The 20,450-nt window shown below is 47.6% G+C and overlaps 1 protein-coding gene across 6 annotated transcripts in view; it reads right to left on the reverse strand.

The window, feature by feature from the left end:
• The window catches only part of LOC110531840 (neurexin-2), a 1,034,463-nt gene that overhangs the window by 535,943 nt on the left and 478,070 nt on the right, over positions 1-20,450 (reverse strand). For 4 of the 6 annotated variants that reach the window (XM_036987703.1, XM_036987705.1, XM_036987708.1 and 1 more), the window contains 5 exons: positions 19,687-19,848; positions 11,172-11,610; positions 9,349-9,732; positions 7,096-7,299; positions 4,359-4,385 (listed from right to left, as the gene is read on the reverse strand). In XM_036987703.1, the coding sequence (XP_036843598.1) occupies positions 4,359-4,385; positions 7,096-7,299; positions 9,349-9,732; positions 11,172-11,610; positions 19,687-19,848 (1,216 nt within the window). The remainder of the gene's footprint in view (positions 1-4,358; positions 4,386-7,095; positions 7,300-9,348; positions 9,733-11,171; positions 11,611-19,686; positions 19,849-20,450) is intronic. The other 2 variants (XM_036987707.1, XM_036987704.1) reach the window with 1 other exon arrangement.

The following is a 20,450-nucleotide window of genomic DNA, read 5'->3' on the forward strand; positions in this document are numbered from 1 at the left end:
GTCTCCAGAGCCCTGTGCGCCCTGTTCCTCCTCCCGGCCCTCGCCCTGAGGTGCGGGTCCCCAGCCCGGTACCACCAGTGCCGGCACCACGCACCAGGCCTATAGTGCGCCTCGACAGTCCAGTACGCCCTGTTCCTCCTCCCCGCACTCGCCATGAGGTGCGTGTCCCCAGCCCGGTACCACCAGTGCCGGCACCATGCACCAGGCCTACAGTGCGCCTCGCCAGTCCAGAGCGTCCGGCGACAGTACCCAGCCCAGAGCGTCCGGCAACAGTACCCAGTCCAGAGCGTCCGACAACAGTACCCAGTCCAGAGTGTCCGACAACAGTACCCAGTCCAGAGCGTCCGACAACAGTAGCCAGTCCAGAGTGTCCGACAACAGTACCCAGTCCAGAGTGTTCGACAACAGTACCCAGTCCAGAGCGTCCGGCAACAGTACCCAGTCCAGAGCGTCCGACAACAGTACCCAGTCCAGAACGTCCGACAACAGTACCCAGTCCAGAACGTCCGACAACAGTACCCAGTCCAGAGTGTCCGACAACAGTACCCAGTCCAGAGCGTCCGGCAACAGTACCCAGTCCAGAGTGTCCGGCAAAAGTACCCAGTCCAGAGTGTCCGACAACAGTACCCAGTCCAGAGCGTCCGGCAACAGTACCCAGCCCAGAGCGTCCGGCGACAGTACCCAGTCCAGAGCGTCCGGCAACAGTACCCAGTCCAGAGCGTCCGGCAACAGTACCCAGTCCAGAGCGTCCGGCAACAGTACCCAGTCCAGAGCGTCCGACAACAGTACCAAGTCCAGAGTGTCCGGCAACAGTACCCAGTACAGAGCGTCCGGCAACAGTACCCAGTCCAGAGCGTCCGGCAACAGTACCCAGTCCAGAGTGTCCGACAACAGTACCCAGTCCAGAGCGTCTGACAACAGTACCCAGTCCAGAGCGTCCGACAACAGTACCCAGTCCAGAGTGTCCGGCAACAGTACCCAGTCCAGAGCGTCCGGCAACAGTACCCAGTCCAGAGTGTCCGGCGACAGTACCCAGTCCAGAGCGTCCGGCGACAGTACCCAGTCCAGAGTGTCCGGCAACAGTACCCAGTCCAGAGTGTCCGGCAACAGTACCCAGTCCAGAGCGTCCGGCAACAGTACCCAGTCCAGAGTGTCCGGCGACAGTACCCAGTCCAGAGTGTCCGTCAACAGTACCCAGTCCAGAGCGTCCGGCAACAGTACCCAGTCCAGAGCGTCCGGCAACAGTACCCAGTCCAGAGTGTCCGGCAACAGTACCCAGTCCAGAGTGTCCGGCGACAGTACCCAGTCCAGAGCGTCTGGCAACAGTACCCAGTCCAGAGCGTCCGGCAACAGTACCCAGTCCAGAGTGTCCGGCAACAGTACCCAGTCCAGAGCGTCTGGCAACATTACCCAGTCCAGAGCGTCCGGCAACAGTACCCAGTCCAGAGCGTCCGGCTACAGTACCCAGTCCAGAGTGTCCGGCAACAGTATCCAGTCCAGAGCGTCCGGCAACAGTACCCAGTCCAGATCGTCCGGCGATAGTCTACAGACCCGAACCTCTTACGACGGCACGCCGACCGGAACCTCTTACGACGGGCCGCAGACCGGAACCTCCTACGATGGGCCGAAGACCGGGACCTACCACGACGGGCCACAGTCCGGATCCGCCAGAGTCTCCCCCCAGTCCGGATCCACCAGAGTCTCCCTCCAGTCCGGATCCGCCAGAGTCTCCCTCCAGTCCAGATCCGCCAGAGTCTCCCACCAGTCCAGAGGAGCCACTCACTCCAGACTCGAACATCAGTCCAGTGGCGTCCTCTAGTCCGGGGTTCCCGCTCCAGAGACATCACGTAAGTGGGCCGAGTCAGAAGTGGAGCGGAGTCCACGTCCCGAGCCAGAACTGCCACCTCGGAGTTATGCCCACCCAGACCCTCCCATATAGGCTTAGGTGTGCTTTGGGGGGGTACTGTCACGCCCTGACCTTAATATTCTTTGTTTTCTTTATTATTTTGGTTAGGTCAGGGTGTGACATGGGTGATGTATGTGTTAGTTGCCTGTGTCAGCACTATATTTAGCTCCACGTTCGTTTTGTTGTTTTTGTAGTTTGTTTAAGTGTTTCTTCGTCTTCATTAAAATAAGATGTATTCATCTCACGCTGCGCCTTGGTCTCCTCCATACATCGAATGTGACACTCACCATGTGTCACAATACATGTCATCCCAGAGTGCTGTAAGGTGGTGAAATATCACCCTCCATACTAATACAGCAGTTTAACCGCTGACCTAACCTGGCTGGCCGACAGGCTAACTCTCATTCACCTCCGGTAAAAACACACTAATGTCAATTTTTTTTTGTTACTAATTGGTCTTTTAACCAATTAGATCAGATCTTTTGCCTAGAATTGGCTAAAAGATCATAATTGGGCTGCCTGTGTAAACGCAGCTTCAGTGGGTTACCAGATATGACTAAGGGTTAAAATGACCACAATTCACATAGGGAGCAATTGGCACATACTGTACTGCCTACATCCAAAATGGTGCCCTATTTCATTCAGGGCTCTGGTCAAAAGTAGTGCAGCATAGGGAATATGGGTGCCATAGGGAAGAATAACCTGGATAGTCCGTTCTGTGTTCTATCAAATTACTGTACTACCATTCCTCTCCATTCCCTTATTTATTGAGAGACGGCTGTGTGTGTGTGTGTGTGTGTGTGTGTGTGTGTGTGTGTGTGTGTGTGTGTGTGTGTGTGTGTGTGTGTGTGTGTGTGTGTGCGTGCGTGTTGTGCCCTCTGCTGGAATACAACTAACACTTCTTCTCAATCCTCTTTCAGAGCTACAGTCGACTTCATGTGTTATGGGGACATCTAGTGTTGGGTTGGTTGCACGTCGTGTTCCAACCCTAGCAGGGATGATTTCAGTGTGCGTCACGCCAGCAGCAATAGAGTGAATGACACTATTCATCATTTCCTGACTCTGCCAGTATGCTTGTAGAGATGGCATGAATATAGTTATGCTCTGCGTATGTGGAATGAGTGTAGCACATAAAAAATACAGATACATACAGATACTTAAAAAGAAGAAGAAAGGGAATACGTTTGTGCACTCAATGACAGGCAGACGCGCACAACAAACGCACCAAGCAGGTTTCTCCTTTGACATAGTTAGGGCTGCACTTACCTCGTCTGTTGACATTTAAATAGTGACAGTTTGCTGTCGTTCTCTCAGCCTGCGTGGAAATGCATTCGTTTGTTCTCATAAATGTGTCTATGTTTTGTTCCAGAGGGCAGTGCCCTCAATGGAGATTACCATACAACCCACCAGCAGTGTCACATGATGTATACTAACACCAGCACACCTAAAACAAATAAACCTACTCATCATGGCCCCTGTTTATTTGAATCAGGTGTGCTGGTGTTAGTATACACCAAATATGTAAAAGGACTGGTCTGAACACAACGGCTGTGTCTGAAATGGCTCCCTATTCACCACTAGCTAGCCCTATGGGCCCTGGTCAAAGGCAGTGCACTATAGGGAAAATAGGATGCCATTTTGGCTGCACCCAATGTCCCCAATACAGAGGAGCTTCACCTGCGTGTTCAGTCGGCTATGGGCGAGAACTAACACCTGTACAGTCATACGGACCCTCAATCGTAGGGGTGAATTCACCGGTGTCGGAGTGGTGTGAGCAGAGAAAGTGACATGCTATTGAGTGGAAATGGAAAGGATAGAGATTTGCCTACAAAAGCTATTGCTGAGACGAGCAGGAGGGAATAGAATGAGACTGACGGACTAAAAGACAACAACGGGGGAACTAACTGAAAGAAGGAAATGGGAGAGGGGATTGATAAGAAAAGTGCATCACGGAATGGAAAAGGAAGATCCTAGTGTTGTCTCAGAGGCGGAAATAAACTGGACAGAATGATAAGACCGAGAGCTGATTAAAAAGCCAAAATGATCCGAGAGAGATGGCTAAAGAGAGAGATGGCTAAGAGAGAGATGGCTAAGAGAGAGATGGCTAAGAGAGAGATGGCTAAGAGAGAGATGGCTTAGAGAGAGATGGCTAAAGAGAGATGGCTAAGAGATAGATGGCTAAGAGAGAGATGGCTAAGAGAGAGATGGCTAAGAGAGAGATGGCTAAGAGAGAGATGGCTAAGAGAGAGATGGCTAAGAGAGAGATGGCTTAGAGAGAGATGGCTTAGAGAGAGATGGCTAAGAGAGAGATGGCTAAGAGAGAGAGACATAGTGATAGAGTGATCACGTATATGACGTAAGGGGAACGGCAGCATTTTATGGGGGACACATCATACAGAAGACAGTGGCACAGTGATATAAGTCTTAGAAATGCATATAATAAACCACTTACTGAGGTTACAGTCTATCCTGATACAATCTGGCGGGAGAGAGAGCGAGATGGTGAGGTCAAATCAAATAAAGAGAGAGGAGAGAAAGGAGAAGAAAGGAGAGAGAGAGATAATAACATTTTACATCCTTCAAGGTACATTCTGCAGACAACCAGGCATTTCGCTAGGGACCACCATCCGGGGACAGAGCTACGAGTCAGGATCACCCTTTGCCTTTTCCACACCTCCGTCATCCCCCCCCCCTTCATCCGCCCATCCCTCCCTCAGTCCCTGCAGCCACCATTCAAAACCCACCCAGTCCCAATGCGCTACAGAAGGCAAGATATTCACCCAATCATTGGTACAATGAAGCTCTGGAGCTGTAGGTCTACTTGGCGGTACTTGATGGCCAGGGAACCAAGCCCATTCAATAAGCGGAGGATGATAAACGTGCGTTTTTCAAGTAATCCGACTCTTGATCTCTTGTGCTAGATAGACAAAGATGACGTGTGGAGCGCGTACAGCAAGGTCATCAATTCCACGTGTGATGACATCGTGGGCGCGACCGAACGTGGAAACAGTGGACATGGCGTACAGATAAGTCGTCTTCGATCGAAACGCATTAGGTCAGTAGATATGGAGAGAGACAGAGTCAATTCACCATTTCAGTCACTGGCGTGTTAGTCCAAGCGAGAGTCGGCGATTATTAAGTGTGTTTCGTTATTCCTATTCCCTACAGTGGCTTTTATCAGAAATAGGTTAACCGAGTGCCAACAATGTGATCGTGGGTTAGAAACAGCTTGCCTTTTGTAGCCCCTCAGGTATGGAAACCAACAGCAGCAATATTAGGAAAGGGTGATCTGCACACCTCAGTCACAGTAAGCCAAGTGCACGCACACCTATATCAGGATATGCTATAATATTCTAGATATGCTAGAATATGCTATACAAGCACTAACTCTAGCTTTATTCTACAACAGCTTTCTCTGAAATGCATGTCTTCTGACAGCACATGGTAAAATGGTGGAGCTCCATTATCGAGTTAGTATTCTCTTCTGCCCCCTGGTGGTGACAGGCTGCGTGTGCATGTGGCTGTGGCTGAGGCGTGGTCTCGAGCTGTCAACCGCTACAGAATAGTGGACTCAAACAGCCATGGACCAGGCTCACTGTTATTGGGATTCTGTGGCTGATACTGACATTAAAAGGTCATTTGTCATTCCTCAATGACAAAATCACCTAATGGAAAATTAGATTGTCCACAGCTTGTGTGAGTGCGGTCAGTGTGATTGTGATTGAGTTTGAACGAAAGGAAAACATGCGTTACTATTTACACGTGTGTGACTACGTCACAGACTGCAGAATGATCAATTAAACCAACTAATTGTATATTGATCATCTGATCATGCAGTGTCCCTGTACACTGTTTCATATTGATCAATGAACTCATCTTTTAATTATCTTGGGGAATATGGTAAGCAGTCCTCCTCTGGTTCTAAAACAAATTCCACCTCCAACTGAGATAAAAATTAATTTCCTCTAAACTAGCAATGAATATAAATGTTGATGTGGATATGACACCTCTGAGTATGGTCTGATTCGGGGGAAGTGAGGGAGTGATCTAGGCAGAAATTAAGAGGAGGAACTAGGGACGGATGTTCGGTAAACTATCATCTGGCTCATTTGGACACATTAGCGCTATGGATTAGCATTTAGCCTCATTAGCTAAGATAAACGATGTGTTTGGCTGGGGCTGATTGTTCTGGGCCAAGGTGGACTTGGGTCTGTGTGTCGGTCCTCTGGCGCAGGGCTGAGCAGCATGGCAAAGGCAGACTCAGCTACATCACAAAACGTGTGTGTGTGTGTGTGTGTGTGTGTGTGTGTGTGTGTGTGTGTGTGTGTGTGTGTGTGTGTGCGCGCGTGCGTGCGTGGGTGTGTGTGGCGCTGTGGGACAACACTGGGCTGTGAGCCGGTCTCTCTGACTGTTTGATCCGAGGGCCGCAGACATACAGGCCATTGAAGGGATGAAAAGTTCCATCGTCTGAGCCTTGGCCAAGTGAGAGATGAGAGAGCGAGCGAGAGAGCGAGAGAGACAGAAACTTTGAGAGTGTGATAGAGAAATGGAGAAAGACTCAGAGAGAGAGAGAGGGTAAGTAGAGAGAGAGAAAACAAGATGAATAGAATGTATATGGTGTGGCATTATTGGAGGAACCATCCTCATGTCTCTAAGTCGGTGGCCCACACTCCTGTATCCCAGGGTGCACCCGGGCCTTGTTTCTCCCCTACTCCTACTGTGAACTCTCTCCCTTCAAGTGGCAGGCACCGTTATCAGTGCCATAGGTCGCAACAGTCTGCCAGGAGTCCAAACAATAGACAAAGGCTTAGTGCTGTAGGGTAATATGTTTCTGTATCACTGCCTTCCAGTCTCTATATTTGTTCTACTCATCTAGAATGATGTTAGAGTAGTCTATGGACCATAATGGCTCTGGCTTTACCATTCTCTATAGCACCCCCTACTGGAAGACTGTGAACAACCAAACCCCTTTTATCTTCAGGCTAGAGGTCTCTCCACAGGGACCACGGGAGAAACAGAACCATGGGTAAGCAGAGGGGGTACAGGAGTAGATCTACCCAGGGAGGCAGAGACCGGAGACGGGCTTGCAGTAACAGACAAAGGCTCATGTTTAGGGGGTGGAGATGGAGCTTGACGGAAGGGTACGAGAATGGGGTTGCCGAGGTCATGGTGGGGTTGCCATGGGTTACCTAGGTTGACAGTCAGCTTGACCCTGCCACCGTCCAACTCTAGCCGCAGGGTGTCAGCGGACTCTTTGGAGGTGGTGGCCACGAGGAGACCGAATGCCCGTTGGGACATGAACCGCAGCGCCACGTCCTCTGCCTCGGTGTGCATGGTCCCCGGGATGATGATCTTCAGGTACATGCTGCCGTCGTAGCTCAGCACCGTTGCCTCTGTACGAGGGGTGGAGGTAATGGGGGGGGGGGGGGGATGCAGAGGCAGACACACGTTCAGATACAGACAGACACACACACACACATACATTAACAGGAGAACAGAGATCAGACATACATTATTAGATGAACCAACAGACACTGACACCCAGCACGGGAAAGGACATCCAAGTTTAGCAAAGCGTCTTTTCTTTGAAGAGAAACTAGAGGAACCAGGTCTAACACAAACAATAGAAGAGATATTGTAGATGCCTTGACGTCATCCTAGGCCCGTTCAGAGAAACAATGCATGCACCCCCTGCAGCTGACTAGATCACTTCTGAAAGAGTTGCCTAAGGAGGGCTGTGTATATGGGTCAACACATGTTGCCATGGGCTCAGCTGATTCACCATGGCTGGTTACTTGCCTTCTATTTTAGATGCATATGGTTGGAAGCACAAACCAAATACTGTATGCTGCTACTGGCTAGGCCACTGAAATCCACTTGAACAGATAGCATATTGCTTTTTGGAAAACAACTACTTGCTGTTAAATGAAGAGGTTTAGGAAGGTTAGTTTCCAATCTCACTGGATTATTGAAGACAAAGTCCCACACTACTCATACACAAATATTAGGTTAAGACACTGTGGTCAAACTGGTGACAGCCAAGCATAACTCTTTTTCACGGCCTTGCAGTATTTGATAGCCACACTAGATGGCAGGGAAGCAGCACGAGAAACACAGCCGGCCCATTTGAGAAACAGAAACATTAAACATTAGACCAAGTCCCACAGTACTCATACACAACTATTGTGTTAGGCCACTCTGGTCAGAGCGTTGGGTCAGTAAACGACAGGTCACTGGTTCAAATCCTCGAGCCGAATAGGTGGAAAAAAATCTGCCGACGTGCCCTTGAGCAAGGCACTTAAACCTAATTGCTCTGGATAAGAATGACTAAAATGTGTCACGTAAAATGCCAGACGTGTGACAACGAAGCATAACTCTCTTTCACACCCTTGCAGTATTACATTGCCACACTAGATGGCAAGGAAGCGCTACAAAAACACAGATGGCCTCATTTAAGAAACAGAAACATTACACTAAACTGCCCTTCACTTCCTAAACTGTCCATTACACGTAGATCCTTCACTTCCTAAACTGTCCATTACACGTAGATCCTTCACTTCCTAAACTGTCCATTACACGTAGATCCTTCACTTCCTAAACTGTCCATTACACGTAGATCCTTCACTTCCTAAACTGTCCATTACACATAGATCATTCACTTCCTAAACTGTCCATTACACGTAGATCCTTCATTTCCTAAACTGTCCCATTACACGTAGATCCTTCATTTCCTAAACTGTCCCATTACACTTAAATCCTTCACTTCCGAAACTGTCCCATTACACTTAAATCCTTCACTTCCTAAACTGTCCATGACACATAAATCCTTCACTTCCTCCACTGCCTTGATTTCAATCCCAATGTTCTATTGTGCCATTACCTTTGGCAGGCCTACAACACAACATCCCTATACTGTGCATTCATTTCACCTCAAAGGTTCCTTTGGTGCTATTACACAACAAACAGCCTACAGCGAATTAGAACGGATCAGACATGCGTAGCCGCTAGCAGGTTGCACCACCCCCAAACAGACAGACAGAGAGAGAGAGCAGCCTTGCACCACCTGGATGTGTGACAAGCCCAGATGGTGACAGTAAGCATCGTCGCTCAACCGAGCTCCCCAAACCTCGCCCAACCTCCCAGCAGTTCAGTCAGCTAGCTTCCCAAAAGCCACCCATCCTCGAGTGCATTGCTCCTTCAAATGTCCTTTTACCACACTGCAGCTGGTTGAGGCTTCAGAGCAGCACAGGATGAAGTCCATGTACTCGTACTATCTAAAGTCTGTTATGATTAGGTTTAACTCGCTGGCTATAATAACACTTGTGAGCATAAAACCAAACCTGACTTAATCTCACCAGCCTGCTACCCAAATGTCCTCATCCTGTTTGACCACCACTTGTTTCCCACTCCTCCACTCCTCCAGTCTCCCTGTTTCTCCTCACCGAGTTCACAGTTGCTGCCCAGGTAGCCGGTGCCGGTGCAGTCGCAGATGTAGCGGTTCCATCCCTCTTTACACAGGCCTCCGTTCCCACAGGGGGTGCTGCTGCACCTCTTCTGAAGCTCGCGGGTGCAGAAGCTGCTGACGCCCGGGGAGCTCTGGATCTCGGCCAGGCGGCGCACGTCGCGGCTCTTGCCGTCGATGAAGAGGTCGCGGACGCAGCCCACGTAGCCGTAGTTGAGCAAGGCGGTCCAGACCTCAGGGGGCAGCACCAGGTCAGAGCGGGTCTCGGGGAGACCCCCCAGGAACATGTCGCTGTCCAGGTCTAGGATCTCACTGCCCTCGTTGGAGTTGAAGGGGATGCTGCGGCTGTTCACCGAGATGGAGCCTGGGAGTGGAGGCGGAGAGAGGAGGGTTATACACACGTCATGTCACGTGAGTACCAGTTCTCAATTGAATGCCACCGAGGAAACAGAAAGGTGCCGTACTGTGTTTTTTCCGCAAACATCCTTTCTGAAATGGAAAGTAATTCAAGAAGTAATCATAAAGTTATTCAAAATGAATCGGTAATCCGACTACAATATTTTTGCTGGTAACGCAACCGATTACAGTTTTTTGTTGTAATCAGATTCCATGCAACTGACTACATGTAATCAGTTCCTCCCCCTCCCTGACTGTGTACTGCATGTGTGTGTCACAGGAGGCTGCTGAGGGGAGGATGGCTCATAATAATGGCTGGAATGGAGTGAATGGCATGGCATCAAACACCTGTAAACTATGTGTTTAATGTGTTCAATACCATTCCATTAATTCCATTCCAAACATTACTATGAGCCCGTCCGCCCCTATTACGGCACCACCGGGCACCTGTGGTATGTGTGAATGTAATTGAAGCATTAGGCGAGATAATGTGTGTTAGTAAGTGTGTTTACATGTTGGTACTCTTGTGTTTGCGGGCAAGTGTGATTGAGCGCATGGGATTGTGTGTGCGTGTGCGTGTGTGTGTGTGTGTGTGTGTGTGTGCGTCTGTGGTTGAGTGGATGTTGAATGAAAGTGCTTTTGTATGGTCTTGTGTGTTTGTGTTGTGGCTATAATCGGTTGAGTTGAGGGGGAACAACCCAGCAAAATGCAGCATAGACGAGAGTGGATGAGACCCAGGTTCTTCTCGTGGCGCCCGGCTATGATTTACGACTCACTCTTAATTGTCTATTAAAACGCAATTACAGGAGGGGCAGGAGTGTGCTCAGAGAGACTCCCTATAGTAGCGCAACACACGCATGTGCGCATGCAAACGCGCACACACACACACACACAAAACCATAAGTGCCTACGTGAAAGCATGCATGCATCATGCAGACCCCTCAGGGGACGGTATGAGAAGAAATGGGTATGACAGGACAGAGAGAGGCGGGAGGAGGGGGTGGAGAGTTGTGTAGGAGAAGGCTTTTAGGCAGGGCTGAAGGACAGGAAGATCATCATTAGAAAAGGTAGATGAAGGAAAATGAATATTCAAAGCCTGTACACGTGTACTCCAAAGAAATAAAGTACTTCAGAAGCACAGGAGGCTGGTGCCACCTTAATTGGGAAGGACGGGCTCCCCTATAATGGCTGGAACAGAATGAATGGAATGGCATCAAAAATGTCAAACATGGTTTCTATGTGTTTGACACCATTCCATTCCAGCCAGTCGTTCTCCCCTCAGCACCTTCCGTGTAGAATATACACAGCTCTCTATATATGCAATAGTCTACAAGTGTGTACATTAGACTTCTTCAGAACCATAACATTAGGTAGAACCATCACACTGCTTCATGTTCATATGTTCACCTTTCCTCCCTTCCCTCTGGAAGTCCACATGGCACCACTCCCCGTCGTTCACCTTCTTATTACTGGTCTTCAGCTTGATACTCCCCGACCCCATGTCCATGAGTAGGTATAGGAACCCGTCCAGCAGCTCCATAGCAAAATAGTCTGACTTCATGTCTCGACCCGGCTTCTGCTCTTTAGGACCCTGGGGGCGCCCGTGGCTGAACAGCAGCAGGCCGCTGGGTTCTGTGGTGCGGAAGTCGAAGGAGATGGAGCCTGTTTTCTTGGTGTTCCACTTGGGCAGGGCGATGAAGGACTCGGGGGACTCAAAGGTGACGGGGTCCAGGGCGGCCACGTCCTCACAGCGGAAGACGAGGTCTCCGTTCAGGCTGATCTTCGGGTCCCGCTCGATGGCCAGCCGGGAGAGTTCTAGCTTGAAGTCGTTATTCTTGTACACCACCTACAGGGAAAGGGGGAAGGCGATAGAGGCATTTGGACTTTAGTACGGTCAGCTAATGTTTAGGTTCATGTTCACATTCTGTGGGCCGTGTTGGCAATCATAGACACTTAAAAAAAAAATAAAGGAGAGTCACACACTCTAGGAGCTCAGGTGCAGAAATATTTATGTCCAACGTTTCGACAGACAAGCTGTCTTCATCAGGGTATAAGCTAATGAGCTAATGTCTAAGTCAATGTTTAGGTTAATGTTCACATTCTATAGGCTGTTTTAACAATCATAGACACCACTTGAGTTTGGGAAAGAGAAATGATGCATGCAAAGGCTAGCTGTCTACTTTGTATATTGATAGGTTTGGACATAGACAAATGCGTCAGGCACTTTGAATGTGAATAAAATGAATATATACGACAAGCTGCTCCTTTGAATACCGATGCCGTGGAGCCTTCTTTGGATTTCTCTGAAACACAATGTGTTCCGTTTACACTTCCTTGCTATTCAAAACTCCCTTCACATTGAATTTAGCGTCTCAATATCCAATTATGCTACAGAGTGACTATAATTTTCAAATGACTAACCGTGGACTTTAGAAGAAGCGCAGCGTTTGTTTGTGTGAGTGTGGGATTCACAGTTTAGTAAACTCAATTATTCACAACGACACTCTGGGTGATATCAAGGCGCAGGATGAAGGGAAGAAAGAAGGGAATAATGTAGTAGACTCCTACAGACTAATACAAATGTTCCTGTCAGACTTAAAGCTAAAAAAAAAATATGTCTGCACTCTTGTATGCGCATTCATAATATATATATATATATATATATATATTCGGTGCTAAAAACTCTGGATAGTTAACAGGTTTTAAGCTGTCTTTTCCTGCAGCTTTATCTGACAGGTCCATACACTACCATGACGGCTGTCATCGGAGGAATGGTGTTAGCCGCCCTGGAAAGGTGGCACACTGTGAAACCACCGAAGTGTGTGAGAACGCCACTTTTAGACGGAGGGTGAGAACACAGAAGCAAAGTTGGTTCTTGGCCCGGCGAGCACACGCACTCACAAACAGAAGTGTGCAGATATGCAGGGACGCAGACACCAGCCCTGAAAGTAGTTATTTTAGGGTAGATTGCCATTCCCAGCACATCCCGTTTCATTTTTTCCTCTCAAGTTAGTGCCGAGGTACTGCAAAGCCCGCAACAAAAATGGACCAACTGAAATCTCACGGTTTACTGAAATGGCTTTAAACATGAGAACTGGGGAATGCCTCAACTCACTTCTCTCATTTCAACATTTAATACAAGCGGTTTTGCAAAAGATGCAAACTTCTCTGCTTCCTCTTTCCTCCATAGCTCCACTTGTAACGCTGCCATGTTTTCCTATTTTCCATCGTGACTGCAGGCTTGGCTAACTCATTGAGCGTTTCAACGAGCCTGGCAGGGTTTTCACTTCCGGGATTATTCTATTGATTGCATTGCACCAGACATAGCTTAAGCAAACCCAGCCAAAGTATTTGATAAACAAACAAATACTACTTGAACACAGGTCTGAACTCTGGTAGCTAAACTCCTGAGGTGCGGCAACAGCTTCTGCTCTGTGGACCTCCCAATCTCGTCATTAGAGACGGATTAGCGGCGCTAATAAGCCGTGCTAACTCTTCTTTGGCAGTCGACAAACCAGCCACAGTGAGTGGACTCAACTCATGGTGTTAGATGGAGAGTGAGGGAGGGAGGGGGGGGGGGGGGGGGGGGGGGGGGGGGGGGGGGGGGGGGGGGGGTGAGAAAGAGAGAGGGAGAGGAGAAAGTGGGTGAGGAGGAGGACAAGATGCTGCAGTCCCTCACAAAAGGAATGGGTTAATTGCTGGTATTGTGATATCTGCGATGCCAGAGGGAAGTCCTTCGACCTCATGGCTTGGTTTTTAGCTCTGACATGCACTGTCAACTGTGGGACCTTTATATAGACAGGTGTGTGTCTTTCTAAATCATGTCCAATCAATTGAATTTACCACAGCTGGACTACAATCAAGTAGAAACAGCTCAAGGATGATCGATCCTGGAGGAACAGGATGCACCTGAGCTCAATTTCAAGTCTCATATAGCAAAGGGTCTAAATACTTAAGTAAATAAGGTATTTCTGTTTTTTTTTAAATGTTTAATTTATAAAACACATTTTTTCTTTGTCATTATGGGGTATTGTGTGTAGACTGATGAGGCTTTTTTTAAATCCATTTTTGAAGAAGGCTGTAACGTAGCAATTTCTTTTTGAAAAAGTCAAGGGGTCTGAATACTTTCAGAATGCGCTGTATGTTGACAACATTACAGGACAGTAAGTACATGAGCGGCAGTCAAACTTTAGGTGAACTTCAGAGAGTTTAAAGGTAAGACAGCCTCCTGTATTCGTCTAAACATTATCGCTAAGTCCCTGTAATAAGACAAGCAGTTCTGTCACTATTCTGATGTTACTTAACAACTTTTGCCAAAAGGCACAGGGACATTTTCTGGAGGAATAACTTTGGAGGCGCGACCCCGTCAAAATGTCTGTCTGAACCGATGTGTATCGGCGTGTATCGGCTTATGCTTTTCACTGTTCTCACGGCTAGCACGAGCGCTGTGCCATTCGTCTCCTTCAGGGGGACTGGATTGATTTGTTTTGTCATTGAGAAACTCGGACAGCCTAAGCAGCGCTGCAATCCAGCGAGCAGCCAGGCTGGCCCAGACATAATCACTTTCACTGATGCTCCCAGGGGCTGAGGACCTGGTGTGTGTGTGTGTGTGTGTGTGTGTGTGTGTGTGTGTGTGTGTGTGTGTGTGTGTGTGTGTGTGTGTGTGTGTGTGTGTGTGTGTGTGTGTGTGTGTGTGTGTGTGTGTGTGTGTGTGTGTGTGTGTGTGTGTGAGAGAGAGAGCAAATGGAGGTTGTTGTTGGCCATAATTGTATATAATTCTCTTGTGGGTTTGTTTGTTGGGGGGTTGTTGCAGGTGTGAATGTTAATTTCTTCAGGAAAACAGACCTGTTTCAGAGGGGCATCGTTTTTAAAAGGAATAATTATTTTGTTGACACTATTTGTAATTGACATACAGGTGCAATACTTCAACAGTATTCAACAGCTACTTCATCTACTGTTTTCACTTCTCAGGTCAGGAGGAGAACAGAGAGCAAGAGCAGCAAACAAAACAGACTTGTAAACACCAATTCCTGCAAATGTTTCTCTGTTACTCACAAGCCAACTCACACAAACAGACCCAAATACTCGCCACGCAAGCTTAGAGGCACACACCCATGCATGAACACACACACACTCACACACACAATCAATCATCACACACACCTGACTAATTTCCCATTGTGGAAAAGATGTGAATTGGGTAGGCTGCACGCTGAGGTGCCTGAGTAAAATGTGTCAAATGAGGGCGGGCGAGAGAAGAGAGTTCGGGAGATCCTATCATCCAACCAAGGTGAGGCTCACATGGAGCTGCAGAGAGATATAGTGGGAATGGGGAGGTGGGGAGAGAGGGAGGGAGGAGAGGGGGGGGGGGGTGAATTCTGCTAGTTTGGGAATCAGTTGAAGAAATCCATTTTTAATTTGGATGTCAAAGCTGGTGTCCCAGCAACACTGGCATAGACTTAATTACACAAATGCCTGGAGAAAGAGAGAGAGGGAAGAGAGAGGGTTGGGAGGGTGTGAAAGAGGGTGATAACAAGGTGACATGTAGAAGCAGATGGTAATATTGGGGGGGAAAGAGTGAACAACATGTGCCCATAAAAGACTTGCCCAGTGAAATAAAGGTGTAACTTCACAGCGTAATCTAGGAACAATAAAACAACTAAGTGTATCTCTAAAAGACTCGAGATCCTCTGTGGCTCCCACTCTCCTTTTTCTGTCTTTTGACTCACTCCATCCCCACTCTCTGCTCCCATTCAATGGATTTCTCGCTCCTGGAGGCTCCTGGCCAGGCGTATCAAAGGCGTTTCAAGCTCCACTGGGAGCTTGAAATCACGGCCACAGCCCTGACACAAGACTCTGAAATCTGCCCACGCTACTGACCAAGAGGATGAAACAGTCCCCAAGAGTCTGCTTTTCATCAATAATCCAACTTTCAAATACCACTAGAGACAATGTGCCTGGATACTGCTCTTGTGTTTTTTTTTTTTTTGTTCTTGTGTTTCCAGCACATTACTCAAACACTTGGAAGGATTGTGTTGTACATAGGCAGCATTTCTTATGGAACTAAACAGCTCTTTCCTGTACAGTGCAGTCAGCCCCTCTCTTTGCCTGACCTAAAAAGAGATGGAACATTCAACATTGTCACCGTCACAATCTGGATTCACCAGCGGTGCGCTCTCTCTCTCTGTCTCTGTCTCTGTCTCTGTCTCTGTCTCTGTCTCTGTCTCTATCTCTGTCTCTGTCTCTGTCTCTGTCTCTCTCTCTCTCTCTCTCTCTCTCTCTCTCTCTCTCTCTCTCTCTCTCTCTCTCTCTCTGTCTCTCTCTCTCTCTCTCTGTCTCTCTCTCTCTCTCTCTGTCTCACTCTCTCACACTCTGTGTTTGTTATAACAATGTGCAAATAGGTAAATAAACATAGATTAGGATCCCCATTAGCTGTTGCAACAGCTACTCTTCCTGTGGTCCACATAAAACATGACATAATACAGAACATTAATATACAAGAACAGCTCAAGGACAGAACTCAATACATGTTTTATAAAGGCACAATCTACACACAATACCCCATAATGACAAAGCGAAAACAGGTTTTCAGAAAAGTTAGCAAATTTATTAAAAATAAAAAACAGAAATACCTTATTTATTTTAGTATTCTGACCCTTTGCTATGAGACTCGAAATTAAGCTCAGGTGCATCCTGTTTCCATTGATCATCCTTGAGATGTTTCTACAACTTGATTGGAGTCCACCTGTGGTAAATTCAATTGATTGGACATGATTTGGAAAGACACACACCTGTCTATATAAAGGTCCCACAGTTGACAGTGCATGTCAGAGCAAAAACCAAGCCATGAGGTCGAAGGAATTGTCCGTAGAGCTGCGGGACAGGATTGTGTCGAGGCTCAGATCTGGAGAAGGGTACCAAAACATTTCTGCAGCATTGAAGGTCCCCAAGAACACAGTGGCCTCCATCAATCTTAAATGGAAGAAGCTTGGGACCACCAAGACTCTTCCTAGACCTAGCCGCCCGGCCAAACTGAACAATCGGGGGAGAAGGCCCTTGGTCAGGGAGGTGACCAAGAACCCGATGGTCACTCTGAAGGAGCTCCAGAGTTCCTCGTTTGAGATGGGATAACCTTCCAGAAGGACAGCTGTCTCTGCAGCACTCCACCAATCAGGTCTTTATGGTAGAGTGGCCAGACGGAAGCCACTCCTCATTAAAAGGCACATGACAGCCTGCTTGGAGTTTGCAAAAAGGCCCACAAAGAATCTCAGACCATAAGAAACAAGATTCTCTGGTCTGATGAAACCAAGATTGAACTTTTTGGCCTGAATGCCAAAAATCATGTTTGGAGGAAACCTGGCACCATCCCTACAATGAAGCAGGGTGGTGGCAGCATCATGCTGTCAGGATGTTTTTCAGCGGCAGAGATATCATTGATGAAAACCTGTTGCAGAGTGCTCAGGACCGCAGACTGGGGCAAAGGTTGACCTTCCAACAGGACAACGACACTAAGCACACAGCCAACACAATGCAAGAGTGGCTTTGGGACAAGTCTCTGAATGTCCTTGAGTGGCCCAGCCAGAGCCTGGACTTGAACCGGATCGAACATCTCTGGAGAGACCAGAAAATAGCTGTGCAGCGACGCTCCCCATCCAACCTGACAGAACTTGAGAGGATCTGCAGAGAGGAATGGGATAAACTCCCCAAATACAGGTGTGCCAAGCTTGTAGTATCCTACCCAAGGAGACTCGAGGCACTTCAGCAAAGTACTGAGTAAAGGGTCTGAGTAAAGGGTCTGAGTACTTATGTAAATGTAATATTTCAGCTTTTACTTTTAATAACTTAGCAAATGTTTCTAGAAAACAGTTTTTCCTTTGTCCTTATGGGATATTAGGTGTAGATTGATGATTAGACTATTTTCTAAATCGACTTTAGAAAAAGGCTGTAATTTAAAAAGTCAATAGGTCTGAATACTTTCTGAATGCACTGTATGTGTCTCTAATATGGTCATACATTTGGCAGGAGGTTAGGAAGTGCAGTTCAGTTTCCACCTTATTTTATGGGCAGTGTGCACATAGCCTGCCTTCTCTTGAGAGCCGGCTCTGCCTACGGCGGCCTCTCTCAATAGCAAGGCTATGCTCACTGAGTCTCCCTCTCTCTCTCTTTCCCTTAACCCACTCTTCACTTGCTCTTCTCTCTCTAATGTCTGCCCCCCCCCATTCTCTTCTACACAGTCTTCTCACTCTTACTTGTCACCCTCTCTTCCCATTTTCACAGCTGATTATATATTGTATATACTTATATATTGCAGACACTTGCAGGCTTCATTCTTTCTTGACTGGACATCTGTCTTCTCTAGTCCTTTCGCTGTGTCTGCTCCCCCTTCCCCATCTGCTCATACAGTGTCACCCTTTCTCTTGCTCTTAGTCTTCCTTCCTCCCTTAATACTTTGACAATTACTGGCGGATTTCACTTGTCCAAGTCATGTCAACCTCTTCCTCTTCCTCTTCCTCCTCCCCTCCCTCCTTCTCGCCCTCTGTTTCTCTCTCTCTCTCTGTTTGGGAATTGATTGTATCATCGTCTTCATCAGTGACGTTTTCCGGGCATAAGCAACTTTGGAAGGTGAGTCGGGGTCTAAACTTACTGTTAGTTAGGATAGTAGAATACACAACGTGCAATTCTAAATTGGGTAGTGCATCATCAGTGGCAAGGCACGTGCCCAGGGGCCCTGACCTCTAGGGGGCCCCAATTGATTTTGTTAGTCACTCTCACACATACAGTATCATATGAACATGGCATAAGCCATGGCAAAATATGCAGAATTGCAGGATCTTTGCTTTAAAACTGCACATGTTTCTCTCAACCCCATGGCAAATGTGTAGAATTGCAGAAAATGTGCTTTAAAAAGGCAGTTCTCTCTCTTCCACATGTCACAATGAGTAAAATGTGAAATGTGTTTTAAAACCCATGGGAAAATGTGTAGAATTGCAGAACATTTGCTTTACAAATAAAATGTTCTTCACGTCGTCAAGAGGGGAGCCAATATTTTTTGGGGTCTGCGATGTGGGGTGGGGGGCCCACAACCAAATCTCGCTTAGGGCCCCCAAAAAGCTAGAAATGGCCCTGATCCTCATCTTCAGGAGACAGACTAGAAATGCCTTGGGAGGATGAGTCCAAGAGGGAATTTTTCTTACAGCAACCAAAATAATGAAAACGTAATTGTAAGAGCATAATTAAGTTAGAGATGTGATTACTATATGATTCATTAAAACCGATGAAAAAGTAATCACTTATTCAAATCAGAGAACCTTTATGAGGAAATGAATTGGAGCCTTATTCCCAGTCCTTCCTATATAAGCCATTAGGCATACCAGAGTATAATGTTTGAAATGGAGTGGTCCTTTTCTCATCTTGTTAAGTTGTGGCTTGGAGCCTTATTGGTGAGAAAAACTATTTCATACCAACTATGGTGACTTATCATTTTACATCCTCTTAGAGTTAGAATAATCATTTAGTGTCTCTGAGAGAATATCCAGCCTGTTCATAGGGAATGTATGATGCCTCTACACGCCTGTCTGACACCTCCTACTCTCTCACACACACACACACACACACACACACACACACACTGGTTCACACGCAGAGAAATGACATCTGTGTAGACTGTTTGTGTACGCGAGCAAGTATGAGTGTCTGAGTGTGTGTGTGTGTGTGTGTGTGTGTGTGTGTGCGTGTGCGTGTGCGTGTGCGTGTGTGTGTGTGTGTGTGTGTGTGTGTGTGTGCATCATAGGCAGCCGGTGGTTACCTTACTGGTGACGGAAGGACTATTATGAGCCGTCCTCCCTTCAGCAGACTCCTGGGGCGTGTGTGTGTGTGTGTGTGATTCCCCCCGTGATGCCAGTACTGAACCAGAGACACTCACATCTTTAAGGCAGCCCATGAAGTTGTTGCTGACGGGTGATCCGGGCAGGTCTGCAGTATTGGGACTCCCCCCAATGTAGAAGAAGTCATCTGAGCCCAACATGGTATAGTCCTCCTGGGTATAACCAGTAGTGGTCAGAATACCATCCACTGATATAGTCACCTGGTACGGGCACGGCCCAACAGAGACAGGTAGGTAGAGAGGGATAGACAGATGGAGCGAGACAACAACAACAAAAAAGAGAGAGAAAGAGTAGAGGAGTGGAGGAGGGGAAAGGAAAGGAAGAAGTTGGATTAAACACTGGCGGTAGGCGGGGCTGTCCCCTACGGTGTGGCGTTACTCGTTAACGATTGGTCGTGTGGGCGCAGCTCAGAGGGGAGTCGCTCACGAGTGCAGTTGCTAGGGTTAACCACTGGGACGATGCTGTTTTCACTCTCTAATAAGGTCTCAAGGGTAAGACTACTTCGTGGAAGGATGAATTGCATATTATTTGACCACTTAACAAACTAGACAACTGACAATATGACCTTGCAGAGTCAAACAACTGACAAACCTCAATGCTTGACTATTCAGTCTGTGTTCCAGTCGAACAGAACCTCAATCAAGAGAGTCGGGGGATGAAAATAACTTTATTTTAATATTTAAATACCAAAAGTCGTGTTTTTTGTGCGAGGTTACGGGAGCGAGCGGCATCTTTGATCACTGACGGAGCGGAAACTGACAGACGGAATCAAATGTACACCGCCAGGAGTCTGATGGAGGGG

The sequence above is a fragment of the Oncorhynchus mykiss genome, chromosome 9, assembly GCF_013265735.2.
Source record: "Oncorhynchus mykiss isolate Arlee chromosome 9, USDA_OmykA_1.1, whole genome shotgun sequence".
NCBI lineage: Eukaryota > Metazoa > Chordata > Actinopteri > Salmoniformes > Salmonidae > Oncorhynchus > Oncorhynchus mykiss.